Source organism: Bufo bufo, chromosome 1 (genome assembly GCF_905171765.1).
Source record: "Bufo bufo chromosome 1, aBufBuf1.1, whole genome shotgun sequence".
Classification (NCBI taxonomy): domain Eukaryota; kingdom Metazoa; phylum Chordata; class Amphibia; order Anura; family Bufonidae; genus Bufo; species Bufo bufo.
The window spans coordinates 96338874-96356772 of record NC_053389.1 but is presented as its reverse complement, the minus strand read 5'-3'; the positions used below and the strand labels follow the sequence as shown (position 1 = coordinate 96356772).

At 43.8% G+C, this 17899-nt stretch overlaps 1 protein-coding gene across 3 annotated transcripts in view; it reads left to right on the top strand.

The window, feature by feature from the left end:
• AGRN (agrin) overlaps positions 1-17899 on the top strand; it is a 524915-nt gene that overhangs the window by 315658 nt on the left and 191358 nt on the right. For all 3 annotated transcript variants that reach the window (XM_040427048.1, XM_040427040.1, XM_040427053.1), the window contains one exon: positions 16731-16946. In XM_040427048.1, the coding sequence (XP_040282982.1) occupies positions 16731-16946 (216 nt within the window). The remainder of the gene's footprint in view (positions 1-16730; positions 16947-17899) is intronic.

Below are 17899 nucleotides of genomic sequence, written 5' to 3'. Positions count from 1 at the left end.
ACATGAGGAGAGGTAAGTGAAGGGAGAGGCAGAGCAATGCTGGTAGTTGTGGTTATTTAACTGGGACTGTATGTTAGGGCTGAAGGGAGTGATGTTATTTACATGGAATTGTGTGTTGGTGGTGGTTGGAGAGGGGGTCATGTTATTTACATTGGATGGTATGTTGATGGTGGCTGTAGGAGGGAGTGATGTTATTTACATGGGACTGTATGTTAGAGGGGGCTGGGGGAGGGAGTGATGTTATTTACATCGGACTGTATGTTGATGGTGGCTGTCGGAGGGAGTGATGTTATTTACATTGGACTGAATGTTTGAGGGGGCTGGGGCAGGATTATGTTATTTACATGGGACTGTATATTAAAGGCGGCTGTGGGAGGGGATTATGTTATTTACATGGGACCATATGTTGGAGGCGGCTGTAGGAGGGGATCATGTTATTTACATGGGACTGCATGTCGGAGGGAGTTGGTGGAATCAATTATGTTATTTACATGGGACTGAATGTTGAGGGACGATGTTAATTACATGGGACTATATGTTGACGGTGGGTGAATGATATTATTTACATGGGACTGAATGTTGAGGGGGTGATGTTTACATGGGATTTCATGTTGGAGGCGGCTGGGGAGGGGGTGTTATTATTTACTTGGAACTGTATGTTGTAGGCGGCTGGGGAGGAGGTGATGTTATTTACATGAGACTGTGTTTTGGAGGGGGCTGTAGATAGAGAGGGATGTTATTTACATGGGACTTTATATTGGAGGGGGCTGGAGAGATGGTGTGATGTTATTTACATGGGGCTGTATGGTGGAGGGAGGAATATAACTACAGGGGCATTATAAATCCTGCGGGCACTTCAGGGTGAGCATTATAACAGTAGGGGGCAGTATAAATACTGGGGGCACTGGTGGGTATTATAAATCCAGGTGACATTATAGGCATTCTTATTACTACTAGGGGCTCTATAGGAGTGACTTATAGATCCGCCTTATTTCTACTAAGAGCACTATGTGGGGGGGGTGGCTTTATTACTACTGAGGGGTCTGTAGAGAGCTTTATGACCACTGGGGAACAATAGGGGGCCTTATTTCTACTGGGGGCTCTGTTAAGGTATTATTAATACTGGAGGGCTCTTCTACTAATGGGGGCACTCTTGGGAAGTGTTATCACTGTTGGGGGCACTGTACGGGGCAGGAATACTAATGGGGGCATTCTTGAGGAGCATTATCACTGTTGGGGGCACTGAAGGGGCAGTATTACTAATGAGGGCATTCTAGAATGAAATTACTATTGGTGGGACTATGAGGAGCACTATTAATATGGAGGCACTAATATTTCTTCAGGATAGTATTTGGGGGTATTGGGTCACAGCGAGCAGCAGGATAACACTGTGGGGACTCCAGGTTGGGAGATGATGATAGAAAAGTGAGGAAGCTAAGATGTCCGTGTGTCACACACTGCAAGCGCGGCTGAGAGAAGTTGTATGGACAGAATGGAGAAGATGATGAGAAGATCTACATCAGAGAAGACGTCACCTGGAGGCCCTGGCTGTGAGAGGTATGTGCTGCTGTATAGCAAGTACAGCAAAATGCGGTGTGTGTGTGGGGGGGGGGGGGGGACTTAGAGAACTGGGCCATATTCATTAGGGCTTGGGCCCCAGACTTTTTGAGACCCTAGCAATGCCCCTGCACAGCAAAGTGCAAAATGTTCTTATTTCTGACCAGGGAGTGACTTGAATGCCTAATGGTGGCCATACGTGTAAGATAGCTGGCCAAACATTTGTACAGCCCACAGCTATCAATTCCAATCCCTCCCACGCGTGCCTGCTCAGTTCAGTCAAGCAAGCTTGTGTTATTCTCAGTATGAAGAGGAAGCCATTTCAGGGCTCCTCAGAACATAAGTTGACATTCAACTTGGCAGAAAAAAGCTGGGATGCCCCTTTACAATTTAGTGGCAAATTAAGTATACTGGATAAGTGACAACAACAAACCAAGATACTAATTTAGAGGATGGAACAATGAGTGCCCCTTATTTGTAAGGGGTATTTCCAGCATGAACCCTTTGGCTCAGTTATGAAGATCCGAAAAGTCATTAGATGTTGGGCTCCTCATAAACCTATAGTTTGTATTCTTTACATATCACTTTTGGAGATCCATGCTAACTTTAATGAGCTGCTGATATTAGGTACATTCTCCATTGTTATTTTAATTTTTGATAGGTGACTTGGGCCATCTTACTTTGCCTCTTCAAAACTTCGAAGAAAAGGTTTGCTAAAAAAAAATATTTATTTGATGTCATCCATACAGAGAGCTGTTCAGCTGGTTCAGATCTTCTTTTATCCAATTACTGCAGATCTGCAGGAGATTAGTTTGTTCCGAATTGCCTCACCTTTCATGGAACACTTGTCCAAACAGCAGTGATGTTCACAGAGAAACCTATAGAGAGGTTACACAGTGGTATATAAGTTACCAGAGTGTTATAGATGATAAGCTGCTGATTCAGAGCTGCCGGCCTGTAGAAGATTCACAGCATTGAAGTGCTAATGAGTACGCACCTTTTATTTCATTCTTGGCTTTCATTTTAATTTATGGTTGAACCAGCAATCTCTAGTCCTTCTCATGTCAGCCCATCCAGGTGTGTGTTACGTGGGATGAACAGTAGGCAAGTGATCTTCACAGGCTTGCCAGCGACTGAGATACATTAACTCTTTCCCACAGTCTCAGAATGGTATCTACTGTTATATATTACAAAAGTGGAGACCAGGAGGCATCTAGGAACAAATATAATTGGTTGTGCCCGCATGTATTCATATAATGAGATAAGAATATATATATGTATAGCCAAGTATCTGTTAGGAAGAAACTCGCTGCGATTTGAGGCGGTGATGAGTACCATTGTTCAATAAGATTTATCTGAAAATTTTCCATAAAATTTCTACTCTTCATATACTTATGGCCAAAAGTATCAATTGCCGCATGGCCTTCACCAGTGGACAAGTCTCAACAATCAACCACATACAGGTCATTCTAAACTTCTTACCTGAAACCTACATTTTTCGGCTGTGGAATTTTTAAAATTTAATTTGTTTGCTGTTATACACGTCCATCTGTTTGATAAAGCAGAAAATGTGACGCGTTGGAGAGGGCAACCCTTTGCCAATCAGTGGAGGACCAATTCCGATACTGCCTAGAAAATTAAAGCCTTCTCTGTCTATGCAACTTAGTTAGCAGAGGTGCAATAACCATCCGTATGTTTCAGAGCACCATATGCAGTAGGTTCACTGAGCTGTAGTTTTAGACACATGTCTGATAGCACCTCTCACATCAGTGGTACATCACAATGGTTCATTTTGTCCACTCAATATACACTTTCACCACAGTGGCGGCCAATAATCATCTCGTTTTGCAACTCTGATAAATCGTCTATGGATATGTGTGCAGACATCCTATTGTACACATTATATGTCCACCATGCCAGCTTATGACGCATGATTTCCTTCATGAGCTACGTGCTGCCGACGTTAACAGTAGTAAGTGGTCATAATAATGAGACTCGACTGTGTGTACCGGAATGCCAGAGCCGCCCTTCCGGTCGATAAAAATAAATGCCGGATTTGTTTTTCCGGATGACACCGTAAAGACGGATCCGGCATTTCAATGCATTTGTAGGACGGATCAGGATGCCATCAGTTGGCATAGGTTTTGACGGATCCGGAAGGAAGTTCCGGTGATGGAACTGCTTATCGGATTCCTCTGCCGCAAGTGTGAAAGTACCCCCCCCTTCCCCCCCAGGCCAGGACTGAAATGGTTTGTGAATGAGCCTATAAAGTGTTCTTTTTCTGGCGGTACTGATAAGTCGCTCTTAGCACCTGCTCTACATGCAGAGACCTCATAGGCCCTGTATAACAGTGAAGATATATTAAGCCGTAAAGAACCTAATAGATGCACCTTAAACATTGTCTGACTTTGCCTGTTTTGTTTATTACTTCATAACTTCATGTGCCATTACAGAAAACTGATGACTTTCTATCCATGAAAATGTATCCCCATGTATCTGAATGCACTTCCGGAGAGGTTCGTGTTTGGCTGCTAAATCAGGCAGAGAGTCTTATTCTGCTCAGTTTCTGTGACCCGGCAATCAGTGCGCAGGGTCACACAGGCCGACCCCGTAATATCTGTAGATGCAGGTTAATCAGGTTTGGTTTTGGTGACAGCTGCCTGTGACCTTGAGTAAATTGCTTTGTGTTTCCTGCGCCTCTGGCAAACAGAAATGATACTGTAAACTGAACTAAAGGGCATTATTTTTTTAAATGTTTTCTATGTAATATGGCATTTTTATTTTTACTGTATAGAGCCGATAATTTTGATTAAGTTCTCCAGGAATAGATAATCTCTAGGCATAGGTGTACTAACTACTGGTATATTGTCTTTGGATCCTGGATATATTCATTTGTATGCCATGTTCATAGATAATACATCTGTAAATAAACAGCCTGTTGTGGCATACGATTTAAGGAGCATCTGTCCATAGTGCCGACCCTATTAAACCAGGCATAATGTCCAGTAGGATTGAGCTTGTCTTTACTGAGTAATCAGCACATGTACAGTAGGTACCTGTGAGCAACGTCACAAGCACCAGATTACAGGGCCAGGTGAGATGAAGATAACATTGAAGGTCTGGTGGTCCAAGGGGTGCGGCCCACCAATTGTGACTCTATTAAGCTCATTTGCTTAAAATTAAAAAGCAATAGTGTTTCAGAAAAAGATAACAAAGGTGTCATTTTACGAAGCAGGATCAACCCCACCAGACGTTATGCCTGGTTTAATAGGGTTGATTCTGTTTATAGATGCTCTTTAAGGGTATTGTCTAAAGGTGCGGCCAAGCCACACCTTCCCCCAGCAGCCAATGGTCGCCGGACTGCACCCTAACAGTAAGTTTGTTAGAAGGCGCTTGTCTAGTGCCCTGCTATTTGAAAGGGATTTCCAATTATAGCATCTTCTGACATTTTGGAAAGAGGAATAGATAAGAGGTTTCAGAGGCGGCCATACAGAATAATCTGTTTTCAGCCACTGACTGGAACTTTGGGGGCCATTTTGTAGGTACAATTATGTATATTAGTATTATTTGGCTGCCTTCACACACAGCATTTTGTAGCATTTTTGTTATACACACTGTGGCCAGATGATGATTTAAGGTGTATAGCAAATACTGAGAAGTGTAGATAGGCCTCATGCACATGACTGTGCCGTTTTTTGCAGTCCACAAACCGCGGATCCGCAAAAGAACGGAAGCTGCCCGTGTGCCTTTCGCAATTTGCGGAACGGAACGGGCGGCCCATTGTAGAAATGTCTATTCTTGTCCGCAAAACAGACAAAAATAGCACATGCTAAATTTTTTTGCGGGGCCACGGAACAAAGCAAAGGTGGCGGACAGCACACGGAGTGCTGTCCGCATCTTTTGCGGCCCCATTGAAGTGAATGGGTCCGCACCCGAGCCGCAAAAACTGCGGCTCGGATGCGGACCAAAAAAAACCGGTCGTGTGCATGAGGCCATATACAGCATTTTTGTTTATAGGATTTTTTTGTGCCATGTTTCCCATAGCCGTCTCTATAGGACTTGAAAAATGCCAGAAAAAAAATGGCAAAAAATGGCATCTGACAATTTAGTTTTTAAACTTTGTAAGAACTTTTGTAAAAAACAACAACTTTACATTAAAGGGGTTTTCTGGCATTTTAATACTGATGACCTATCCTCTGATCTGGAGTCCGACACCCGGGACCTGCTGTTTGAGAAGGCAGCGGCACTCCTGTCAGTGAGGCTGCCTTCTCCAGTATTTCTTAGGCCAGTGACGTCACATTCATCGTTCACGTGGCCTAGGAGCAGCTCAGCCCCATTCAATGTACGACGCTGTGCCTGGTGAACTGTGAGGAGGCAGCAGCACTCACAGGAACACCGGTGGCTTATGATCGGTGGGGGTCCCTGCTGTTGGACCCCCACTGATTAGATACTAATGACCTATCCAGAGGATAGGTCATCAGTGTGAAAATCTCAGAAAACCCTTTTAAGGCCTCCTGTGCGCGGGCCGCAATGCATGAACACCGACTGTGGGGCAGCCGCAGCGGATCGCGGACCCATTCACTTTAACGGGTCCGCGATCCGCCCCCATGGAATGGAAGTACGGGCACTCCGTAGGGTTCCGTTCCGCACCATTCCGTATCTCCGAATTTGCGGACCCATTGAAGTGAATGGCTCCGCATCCATGATGCGGAATGCACACAGAACGGTGCCCGTGTATTGCAATACGGCAACGGGACACCTACGGTCTTGTGCAAAAGGCCTAATACTGTTTTAAGTGCTTGAAATGCAGAAAACACTGTGGCTTCTTAAAGAGAAATCCAGATTCTCCAGCTGCTGTATATATGTAGACACCAGAGCACACATGATGTTCTGCAAGTTTCAGTCATTGAATGCTGGAAGATATTTCATTTTTGTGACATTCTTCTCTCACATTGATTTTCCGCACCCACACATTTTCTTCCTTTGTATTTTCCTTCCCTTTCTTGCTTGCTGTCTCGGAGCGGGGCCTCATAATCTCCCCATTGCTGGCAGCTTTTATTTCCCCATATACTTGTCCTTTGGTCAGGGCTCTGAGCAGGCCGTATGGATTAGCTGGGTCACATTAGCATAGTCTGCCTGAGATAGAGGTGTTTCTGTATCTAGGAGGGGGAGGATAGCCCAAGCCGGAGGATGTGTGATCAGTGGATTTGCATACTGCTCAGCTCATGGCACTTGTATTAATTCCACTCCAGCTCTCCTGCCTCTGCCGCACTAAAGATTTAGCATTGTGTCATTAACTCTTCCATTCAAAAGGCTATATCTATCTCCATCCAGCCGCCTCCTTATTTGTCCGTTTTGCTCAATAGGAGGTTGTCGTGTCTACATCCAGAGTCTATGGCCAGTGTTCAGCAAACAGTACCATGTTCAGAAGGAGGGTAGGTCAAGGGAAGAGGTTAAGTTGTGGTTAAAGAATCCACTTTATATATGATTGAAAAAATTATATTGTTAATGTTACAGCCTTGGAAGATTGAGAGCCCTCAACGGCTGAGGGCTGGAGAACAGTTTGTTGCAACTGCTTTCTAGTCTGTAAAGACTTGGGATCAGGAATCAGGATATGATAGAGGCAGAGAAGCTGAGCTCTGTCACATATAGGTTTAGAAGCCAAATTTCTGAGTAAAAAGCAGGCTAAATCCTAACCGGACTCCTAGGAGACACCGTAAGAGTCCTTATTACCCCACCCACAGAGGATAATTGACCGCTTGTATACACAGATCGTTGTCAGTCACCGAATAGGTTTCCTTCACAATCCACATCAAGACTTGCATTTAACTGTCTTGGTTATTAGCAGAAAATAATGCGATTTTAATAAATGTGATGTGCAAAGAATACCTTTTGTAGATGATATAGCTGGTGTACGCCAATGATCTTCAACCTCATGGGTAGTGGATTTAGCATTCTCATACTTGTAATGACAGCGGAAGATCCAGTGTATATGATGAGTTGGATATGTTTCATCCAAGGGACAGAACGGAGTGTGCACATGTACACAGGTGTTGGGAGAGATAGCACTTGGCTGAACGCTCACCTAGCTGTTGACGGTGCAGTATATGGACACCTTTATTATTCACCTACCTCCTCATTTCTTTGCACTTGAGGGCTCACTCCACTCCTGTTTGTATAGATACACGTCGATTTTTTTTAGCCTAATCACCAGCTGATACTTTGGCGATATGCCTTTTGGAAAGGCAGGAATGCGCACAAGTGGTAAACAGATTTTGAAAATACTCTTTCAGTGAACCCTCTTATACCAGTCTGCCACCCAGCTTAAAGGCGTATTCACCTCTCAGGCATTGATGTCATATCTCTAGGATGTCAGATAGGTGCTGTTATCTCCAGAATGCCCCCCCGAAGTGAAGGAGAACACACCACGTAAGTGCGACCACCCTCTGTTCACCACTATCAGAGTTCGAAAAATAGTTGATCACTGGATTAGCTATTTCCAACAGTCCTATAACGATGAATAGAGCGGTGGCATGGTCTCCATTCACCACTTTGGGCATGCTCTCTCGGCTATTGCCTGAACTACCTTAGCAGTGAATGGAGAACATGCCACGCATGCACGATGTGCTCTCCTTCACTTCAGGGGCACCATTCTGGAGATAAGAGTGGGACACAGAGGTGAGACCTGCGCCCATCTGACCTTGATGGCATATCCTACAGATACCATATCAATGTCTGAGATGGCCCAACCCCTTTAAAGCATTTATCTAATTTTCACCCCATTCTGTGGCCTAATGGAATGAGAGAAGGTTATACACATCTGATAGCGATGATCTCATACATTATAGTCGTATTTCATTCCCCGAGTGCTTGCTGTGTTTTATGTATTCTGGCATCTAGTCTAATAATTTAGCTGCTTGCCTTGGAGACTAGAAAAGATGCTCATTTACACATTGACATGTTAATGTGCCTGTGCTTCACATCCGGTCGCTCCGTTTTGTAACAAGCCCAGGACGCCTCAATATGGGCCACTAGCCTACTAAATGAGTTCCTGATAATTAGCATTGTGATGCGGCACCAGATGCGAGATGTTGGGGTAATGGGTTCATTCTGTGAGCGGCTTGCCTCTGATGTTACTTATGTTGGGAGCTTCTACTTTACAGGCACAATGTATCACCGTTGTTAAATGCTAGCAGCTTAATTTGTTGCCAGTTTCTGAAATGGAATAAATTAACTTTCTTTAGATTTAACAGAGCGATAGTGTCAGAGCCAGAGGCTGCATCTCACGAACCTGTGGTTTCAGCTCGTCGCGTACAGATTCAGTAGTGATGGGGACTAATCTATAACTTCTGTATAAGCTGGTCCAATGAAGAAAATGCAGTTAAAGGGGCTGTATAACCAAACATAGCATTCACTTCTAATGTGTCTTTGGATTCCACTGCGCTCTGCATGTCCAAATGAATGCCCCTGTGTACCTGAATCCATGCATGTTAATGACAGCAATTACATTGTCTGTCTAATGTTAATAAATACATAGTGACACCTAGAATGGCAGCATGATCCTGGCCCCACTCTTTGTATTTGCTGATTTTGCTATGTCTGTGGAGCTCAGGGACATGTGTGTGTGTGTGTGTGTATACTGTACACTCACCTAAAGAATTATTAGGAACACCATACTAATACGGTGTTGGACCCCCTTTTGCCTTCAGAACTGCCTTAATTCTACGTGGCATTGATTCAACAAGGTGCTGATAGCATTCTTTAGAAATGTTGGCCCATATTGATAGGATAGCATCTTGCAGTTGATGGAGATTTGAGGGATGCACATCCAGGGCACGAAGCTCCCGTTCCACCACATCCCAAAGATGCTCTATTGGGTTGAGGTCTGGTGACTGTGGGGGCCATTTTAGTACAGTGAACTCATTGTCATGTTCAAGAAACCAATTTGAAATGTTTCGAGCTTTGTGACATGGTGCATTATCCTGCTGGAAGTAGTCATCAGAGGATGGGTACATGGTGGTCATGAAGGGATGGACATGGTCAGAAACAATGCTCAGGTAGCCCATGGCATTTAAACGATGCCCAATTGGCACTAAGGGGCCTAAAGTGTGCCCAGAAAACATCCCCCACACCATTACACCACCACCACCAGCCTGCACAGTGGTAACAAGGCATGATGGATACATGTTCTCATTCTGTTTACGCCAAATTTGGACTCTACCATTTGAATGTGTCAACAGAAATCGAGACTCATCAGACCAGGCAACATTTTTCCAGTCTTCAACAGTACAATTTTGGTGAGCTCGTGCAAATTGTAGCCTCTTTTTCCTATTTGTAGTGGAGATGAGTGGTACCTGGTGGGGTCTTCTGCTGTTGTAGCCCATCCGCCTCAAGGTTGTGCGTGTTGTGGCTTCACAAATGCTTTGCTGCATACCTCGGTTGTAACGAGTGGTTATTTCAGTCAACGTTGCTCTTCTATCAGCTTGAATCAGTCGGCCCATTCTCCTCTGACCTCTAGCATCCACAAGGCATTTTTGCCCACAGGACTGCCGCATACTGGATGTTTTTCCCTTTTCACACCATTCTTTGTAAACCCTAGAAATGGTTGTGCGTGAAAATCCCAGTAACTGAGCAGATTGTGAAATACTCAGACCGGCCCGTCTGGCACCAACAACCATGCCACACTCAAAATTGCTTAAATCACCTTTCTTTCCCATTCTGACATTCAGTTTGGAGTTCAGGAGATTGTCTTGACCAGGACCACCCCCCTAAATGCATTGAAGCAACTGCCATGTGATTGGTTGACTAGATAATTGCATTAATGAGAAATAGAACAGGTGTTCCTAATAATTCTTTAGGTGAGTGTATATGTGTGAGTGCAAATATTATATACATTTTTCTCAATCTCAATTCTTTATAAGATCACCACTGCCAAAGTGTCTGATTGATGGGGGTCCGACCATTTTTCTGTCACGAAACTGCGGCCTGTGCTCCCCCGTTTGAATTGAGTGATGGTCATGCATGCACACTACCATTCTAGTGCTTGTATTCAGCAATCTATGGCAGTCTCTTAGAGTTGAACAGGGTTGAGGACACACATGGATGTCTACCACTCCATTCAAATGGGGAGCACAACTCTCCGCTATGGTGGTTGGCATATGCCCCAGCAGTTGGAACCCTGCTGATCAGACCCTTATTCCCTATCGTGTGGACAAGTTGCCTTAAAGGATAACTGTCGTATTTTTTTTTTTTTTTGGAGTATTGGATTGTGGTGATTAATATCACCTTGGTGGCCCTATTTCAACTTTTCACTGTGTATTCAATTACTCCTTAATTCCACATTTTTGTTCCCTGTACTGCCCACTTTTACCTGTGCTTAAAATAGGGTTGCTAGGCATGGTCCGTCTATCTGTTGAAGGACCGAGGACGCAGAATCAGGACGCAGAAGCACGCTGCGTGCAAGGTCACATAACTGACAGCCAGGGACTGTAAGTAAATGATTAAAGCCAGGTCCTCCCCAGCAGCTGATAACAGTTCCTGGGCTGTCTGCACTTCTCCCTGTCCCTGCGCTTGGCAGACGCTCCCTCACTCAGCAGAGCTGGAGAATGCAGAGTTGAAGCAGCGCAGACCAGGGAAGGGAGATCTGCCATCTGCTCAGTGTATACATGAAAGCAACATGTGGTAAGAGGACCCCTTTGTGCTGCAGGAGATTAACCCTTTAGGGGGGAGCGCTCTGGTTACTGACACTTTTGGGGGGCTATTGTTACTGGCTAGTGAGGGCAGGCGGGATTAGCCTCAGGGTGAGGGCAGTGGCGGCCATCTTAACTGAATAGTGAAATTGCAGTTTTATGCAGACTGGTTGCTAAGGGCTGAATCTTATTAAATATGGGGTAAGTCAGTCTAATAGTAACTGATTCTGGAATATCATGTTATTAGTAACTACATATATGAAAATTGAAATTAGGGTCTAAATGTGACAGTTATCCTTTAATGGCATAGTTCCTTTAATACCGCCATACTATGTGCAATAGTGCTTGAATACAGTACTGGGATTCACATACTGCACGCCTAGTAAAATAGGGAATTGGTGTCCTTGGACATCCCCCAGCTTCCACCCATTAAACCCTACTTCCATCGTATTAAGGCCTCTTGCACACGACTGTATGGCTTTTTACATTCTGCATTCTGTTTTTTTGCAGAACGGAACATCTGGCCCATAATAGGACAGCACTATCCATATAGAACAACATACGGAGTACATTCTATTTTTTTTGAGGACCCATTGAAATGAATGGTTCCATATACAGAACGCAAACGGAAAAAAAAATTTGTGTGCATGAGGCCTAACAGTGTGATTTTGACAAGTAATAAAAAAGGTGCCCTGTATGTTAGTGTTAGATTTGTCTACTTAATAGTTATTTAAAGGGTATGATATACATTTGGTCGCCACCTTAGGCTAGGTTCACATCTGCATCTGAGGAGTCTCCGTCGTAGATTTCCTTATAAAATGGTGGACACCATGAGTGAAACCCAATAGATCCCATTATAATCATGGCTGCCATTGCTGTCTGTTATATGACGGTTCTGGCACTGCTGTGATTTTCATTTTTGTGTTCCTATAGTGGAAAAGAAAACTGGAAATATACATGCGGATGTAAACCCAACCTTATTTATGAAGATAAGAAACACAGAATATTTTCAGACTCTTCATATGCATGCTACTTATGGTATCCTTCCCAGCAGGCTAGAGGATTTACAGTATCTCCTAATAAAAACGCGTTATTTATTGGAGGCGGCAGGACCTCATGTGAGTGCTGTAGACATTTTGATGGCATTGCTAAGCATTATATGTCTGCTACGATCACAGGACCTCTTTGCACTACAGACTGAAAAATAAAGGATGATCAGAGTCTTCCAGTGTGTGGGAAGCACTTGTGTCTCCAACTCATCTAGTTGTGAAGATCTTTCCTTCATAGACACCACTCGCTGGCTGATTGAGATCCAGTCGAACAAGTGCCTGTCTTAATAAACCTTCTCCTTGACGTAATGAAAGCAAGACATATCTTATTAACCTAGGAATTGAAAGCTGTGAGATATAAAACCTCAGGGACAGTTGCCCAAATTATAGAACATTTCCTATTCATGTCTGTATTGCTGGCTATTGATAGGAGTGAGGAAAATACGGAACGGAAGGTATCAGTATTTTGTGGATCCATTTTTTGGTGGTCTGATATACAGACAACGCCATGTGTCTTACCTTCAAATCCCATGCACTGTGGGACTGCTTCTTGGTTTCTGAGAGCTGAAGGAAAGAGAACAGGGGCAAGTACCGCCATATAACAGGCCTTGTACAAAGCAGGGTGACAACCTTCAGGCCTGATTCAGACCACAGACTTTTCTATTCATAAGCTTTCCAGACGTCATCTGCATAGCACATGGACCCATTCAAGTAAATGTTGCCAATCACACTCCAGTTTTTCAGCATGGACCATTGGTCCATGGCAAGAAGCTTGCAGAATGTATCATTTTTGCCTGTTTTCCGTCCAAGACTCATTCATTCATATTAAATAAAACCCTGTGCATCGGGATGCCATACGGACATCCAGATATGTGGATGTTTTGCCGACAGAAATCAGAATGGCTGTCTGCATCTGGACTTAGGGGAGCTGTAATGTTGTATATTGGTGGTGGCTTGAGAAAGGCTTAGTATAAGCTGAAACGTTGCCTTGTCTGATGTGTTGATTGAAATAAACTTGCAAAAGCAGAAGGCGCTGGTCACAATTGCTTTATTTCGTTTGTATATTGGTCACTTCTAACCTGATGGTGATGCTGGTCAGACTAAAGCTAGCAATACACTTCTACTTTTGTAGGCCGAATCTGCTGTGAAGGGTGGGTTTGGCCGACACACTACTGTGTTTGGGGGCTCATGACTCTCCCCCTAAAGATGAGGTCAGGGGAAATAAGTATTGGTCCAAATTAACATTTTCGCACAATCCTTTTGTTCTCTGGGGAGATAAGCCTCCACCAGAACTGGCTGACAGTGGCTTTCTCCGCTCTCCCCATAGCATACACAGACACATTTGGCCGAGCCGAACGTGTATGTATGTGGGGAAGCCGGAGGGAGACAGAGGAGATTGCGGTAATTTATTAAATGTGTATGTGTAAAGGGGTTGTCTCACTTCAGCAAATAGCATTGATTATGTAGATAAAGTTAATACAAGGCACTTACTAATGGATTGTGATTGTCTATATTGCTTCCTTTGATGGCTTCATTCATTTTTCCATCACGTTATACACTGCTCGTTTCCATGGTTATGACCACCCTGCAATCCATTAGCGGTGGCCGTGCCTGCACACTATAGGAAAAAAGCACCAGCCTATGTGCGGTCCCACAGTCCCGGCCACCAGAGAGGCTGCCACTTTTTCCTGTATTTCGGACAAAGATAGGACTGTTCTATAGAGGGCAGGACATTCCATTCCACAATACGCGGAATGCACACGGCCGGTATCCGTGTTTTACAGATCTGCAATTTGCGGACTGCAAACAGACAACAGATTATGTGCATGAGCCATAAGAGTCAGACATGTCAGAGTCACTATATTTACGGTGGCTATAGACATGGGACAACCATTTACCGTTGTGTAGACAGAAGATATCTGCCCTGATCCCTTATTGGCTGAACGTGCAAGGTAATAAGCAAACTAATGTCTCTGGCTAGCTGAGGTCAAATGGCTTTGTGTGAAGAAGCACAGCTGGTGTGGAGGAGCCACATTTGAGACACTTCATTGTGTTTGCAGTGGGAAGATTTCACAGCTTGCACAGCTGGCCTGTTGACCTCTGGTCAGTTGATATAAAAATCAATATCTCAATATCTCTGAAGCTTTTATTGACATCTAGATAGGGGAAATACATCTTGGAGTCATGATGCTCTGGCAAATATTAGTTTAGGCCTCCCTTTGTAATTCCCCATCGTTCTGAGCAGCATTTTCCTCTTGATAGCATGATAAGGAGGAATCCTCGAACAAATCTATCTTCACACATGCTTAAGACACATGCTTGTATAGGTGAGCACTGCTGGAGATGCGCAGCGCAGCAATGCTTTATATCAGAATGTCACCCTTAATTAGGTCCGGGAGGACTGTGTTATAGTCAGTATTAATGGTCCTAACGAGAGATGAGAGAATCTCATGTTATGAAATTCGTTCACGCTTCATTTGGTGGTAAAAGCAGAATTGCGTTATGGATTCTGTTACCCCGGACCATAACGCAATTCTATGACGCAATGCATAACGGAATGCCTTTAGAGCAGGGGTGCACAACGTGTTCTGGGTGGGGGCCACATTGTTAGACTGAACCAACGTCAAGGGCCGAAAATAAAATTTAAAGGGGTAAAAAAAAACTGAAATGCTGTATTTATGGCATATCGAACGTACAGTATATGCCATTAATGTGTAGTTACACTGCCAGGACTCCCATCTAATGGGAGTAAGCATGAAAAATACATGTGAGCAGCCACAAGACATAGACATACATGTTTGTTACTAGATGGTTGGGGGCTGCACAGAATGGTATCAAGGGCCGCATGTGGCCCCCGGGACGCAGGTTGTGCACCCCTGATCTAGAGGGATTCCGTTATTCATTCCGTCATAATAGAAGTCTATGGGCTGCATAACGGATCCATCCCGTTTCTGTAATGCAGGAAAGGGCTCCCCTGCATAAATTCACCTTTTACCACCAAACGAAGCGTGAACAAATTTCAAAATATGAAATTCGCTCATCTCTAGTCCTAACATGTGACTTATGCCCCCTGTGGTGAACTGTGGAATCACAAATACAGTACAATGGGATCTAGGATGCTCATGACATCAGTACCTTGTATAATGGGAGGAATGACTATTATGAAAGCTATGCTCCACTGTCACATGAGTTCTTTCTGATACAGAATATAATTCATTAATAGATTTTTTATGTCACACTCGATTTTCTGTGAATAGGTATATTACATTTAACCATTTCTGACACTCACCATACACGCACTGTTCATGTCTCCTGACACGTCTGATTTAGTGTATAATTGTATTCCCTCTTATATAACAATGTTAGAGAATCTTTTAAAGCTCTACATTGTGCCATTCCGCTGTGTTACCATTTGGGCAGGGGGGTGTCATTGCCAGGCTGTATAAGGAAACACTCATTAGACCATTCAAATACTAACACCCAGTTGTCAACTTGTTCATATATTTCTAGGAGGAATAACAAAGAACTGATACAACATAGAGTTAAAAAAAAAAACTAGGTCTACAGTTGTAAATTTACGGGAAATACACGTATTTATTAAAACAGACATGTCCGGAGAGCGGACGTGTCCTCTTTACAGGGCAGCTTCAAGTTTTACATTTATTAAAGAGGAGCTGTCTCCTTTCCTGACATGTCTGTTTTAATAACTACTTGCAGTCTCCATGTAATAGCAATTCTGGATTATTCCTGCTAGAAGTTATGAATGAATTGCAATGAAGGTCCAGATGGGCGTTACCAGTTGGTGGTGTGTCCCTGCACAGTCTGACACTGGCTGCGCCGATTGGATAGAGTCAAACTGTGCAGGGACACAACTCCAACTGGTAACACCAATCTAGACCTTCACTGCAAACTGCTAGCAATTCATTTATAACTTCTAGCAGGAATAATAATGAAAGGACCCAACAGGGAGTCATAGGAATTGATGCTCCAGAATTGTAATTATATGGGGAATGCTAATAGTTACTGAAACAGATACGTCAGGAGAAGTGACAGGTCCTGGTTAACTTCTGCCAATGGATCAGTACAAGATGATCTGGGAGAGCAGAGGTTCAAAATGTTATATTATTTTCACCCAATGTCACTTAAAACCATTTTTCAGTGTACGGTGGAGTAACTCGTAAGCAGTTGACTTGACTCTGTTGGTATATTTTCAACCATTGATTCATATGTTGCTACATTGGCTAGTCCAGGGGTGGGCAACCTGCGGCACACCAGCTGTTGTAAAACTACTATTCCAAGCATGCTCCATTCTCCAGTATGCATGCTGGGAGTTGTAGTTTCACAACAGCTGGTGTGCCGCAGGTTGCCCTCCCCTGGCGTTAGTCTCTTAGGTGCCGTGACTGTGTATGACCACCCTTTCCATTCTGTGTTTTAGTGTGCCGTGGAATGCTCTGTGGATTTGGAGCAGTGTGTGAGAAGAGCAGTACCGACCCATCCCAGGCAACCTGCGTCTGCAAGAAAACTGCATGCCCAACATTGGTAGCCCCCGTCTGTGGCTCTGACTACTCCACCTACAGCAATGAGTGTGAGCTTGAAAGAGCCCAATGCAACCAGCAGAGGAGAATCAAAGTAATCAGCAAAGGACCTTGCGGTAAGACACAAGCCATTTGTGTGCCTTCTACATTGCAGAGACATGACAGCTGGAGAACCATTGTATTTCTTCATCCTCTTTCATCGATGATTTGCACATCTTCGGCTGCAGTATTAGCGCCAGCAATACTCCCGGAAGATGTATAATAACAATCTATATGGTTGTTGGATCAGATGCATGATCTACTCTTCCCGCATAGTCTTGCAGTTAGCTATGTTGTACATTGCCTCTTCTCCCTCCTCCCTCTTTTTACGTCTCTCTAATGGGATATATAATAAACGGCCTCTTTCTTTTCTGAATTATACAGCTCCCTGGCCATACATATACTATAATGTGCAGCCTTACACTTTACTGCCCATGCAGTGCCTTCCTCGGAGCGCCATTGCACAGCTTCCTTATCCCCTGCTTACACTGATACTAGATAATAATGCACAGAACATGGACACTACATTTCCCTAAGCAAATGTATAACACATGGCCTTTCCTTTTAGTTTCCAGTTTTAATGTGTAAAATATGGACTTTTTTCAAATCTTCCCCGATGAGGTATCTTGATTACATATTCAATGAATGGGTTGCTTCCTATGCACTTCTAAATTTCTGTTGCACTTCAGAAATGCAAGTGGGATCCATATAATAAGAGCTTCCTGCTCCGCCATAGCTCCAGGGAGATGCATTACGTACTGCCTCTTTCCAGTACAAATCCCTGACCAGATAAATAGTGTTAATGCCTTAATGTTTCTGCCTTGGAAAGCAAGCCTGATCTAACTATACTGCAGTTAGATGCAAAATTAACCCTGTGTCACTAATAATCTGCATCCAGACTCGTATGGACAATTCATCCCATGTCCACTAGAAAGACAAACTGTGCATTAAAGGGGTTGTCTCACTTCTGCAAATGGCATTCATCATGTAGACAAAGTTAATACAAGGCAGTTACTAATGTATAGTGATT